The sequence below is a fragment of the Gavialis gangeticus genome, unplaced genomic scaffold (genome assembly GCF_001723915.1).
Source record: "Gavialis gangeticus isolate Ggan-Ray unplaced genomic scaffold, GavGan_comp1, whole genome shotgun sequence".
In the NCBI taxonomy this organism is placed as follows: domain Eukaryota; kingdom Metazoa; phylum Chordata; order Crocodylia; family Gavialidae; genus Gavialis; species Gavialis gangeticus.
This window is the reverse complement of record NW_017729033.1, coordinates 36,633,946-36,635,200: the sequence shown is the minus strand read 5'-3', so window position 1 is coordinate 36,635,200 and position 1,255 is coordinate 36,633,946. Positions and strand designations below refer to the sequence as shown.

Here is a 1,255-nt window from a genome sequence, read left to right as displayed (position 1 = left end):
AGATCTACAAGGTCCCTTCTGAACCTACTTCTATGATTCTATCATAAGTGGATATCTGAAAATTAGTTATGCAAAGAAACTGTGAAGGCCAGCCAAATGACAGTTTCAGTGTACCAACCTTCTCTTTGGGAAAGACAGATTTAGAAGTGCTCAGTAATGACCTGATAAAGACCAGGGTAGCATTAAGGCAAACCCTCACGTCCTAGGATTTAGCACATACATGAGCCTTGTCTAAACCTGTATTCAAAGAACAACAAACAATATAAAAGCTGCTCACTGTCTTACCTTTAGGTGGAAAGTAGGATTTGCTTTCTGCTTTGTGAGGCCAGTCTACTACCAGAGGGCCAAATCTTCTGAAGCTAGCAGTAATTTCATCTAAATACAGGTACAATAGTTGCAATTAAAAAAAGGCATTTCAAACTAACAGTACAAAATACAGACAAACTTTAGAGTTGAGGTTTTGTATTTCTTTGTCATAAAATGTCATTGTTTCTTGGAAAACAATATAGGAACCTACAAGAAAGTAAATCTTTCAAGATTAGGCACACAGCATACCCTACAGAGCTTTAAACCTAACTTTAGATTTCATCAAATCATTTTAGTTTATTTAACAAAACAGTATTTCAGAAGTATCTGAATGGCCACAGAGGACTGGTAATGTTAATGAGATACTTTCTCTATGTAAACCTCTAGGTTTTTCCTATGTAAAACCTCTTGTACAAGACTGGTAGTGATCTTGAGTTACTACCAGCCCACTCCCCTAGAGTCCAGACCAGCACTGGCATTAAATCTACTTTTACTATTGGCACCTTAGTAGTTTATTAGTAGTTTCAGAAGCAAAGTTTCAGCAGAGCAAAGTACAGAATGAGCACAGAGACTAAGCTGCCTTTTAATATTTAGAAGTGGTTTCTCCGTAAACAGTGGACAAACCCACCTGCAGGACAGGTGATGCACTCTGAACAATTTAAGCATGCCTTCCTACCCAAGTCACTTCTTCCCATCTACCACTACTAAAGCCCCTACCTCTATAGGCCCTTAACAAAGGGAGTCAGGGAAAAAACCCACAGAAAGGAGTTACAGTTTTTGAGAGATAGGCAGTTAGGTTGTACAACCTACATTTTAAGTCCTCTTGCTGGCTCGAACAAATAGCAGAGAAAAATGCTCTTTCCATTTATTTAGGATTGGAAGTAGAAACTATGGGAGCTTTATGCAGAAAACTCTGGTTGCAGACTAGAGTACAAACCTGAAGTAAATG

At 38.4% G+C, this 1,255-nt stretch overlaps 1 protein-coding gene across 1 annotated transcript in view; it reads right to left on the bottom strand.

Annotated features, from left to right (window-relative positions):
- CPEB2 (cytoplasmic polyadenylation element binding protein 2) overlaps positions 1-1,255 on the bottom strand; it is a 126,316-nt gene that overhangs the window by 43,679 nt on the left and 81,382 nt on the right. The window contains exon 8 of the mRNA XM_019525819.1: positions 286-375. Within this exon, the coding sequence (XP_019381364.1) occupies positions 286-375 (90 nt within the window). The remainder of the gene's footprint in view (positions 1-285; positions 376-1,255) is intronic.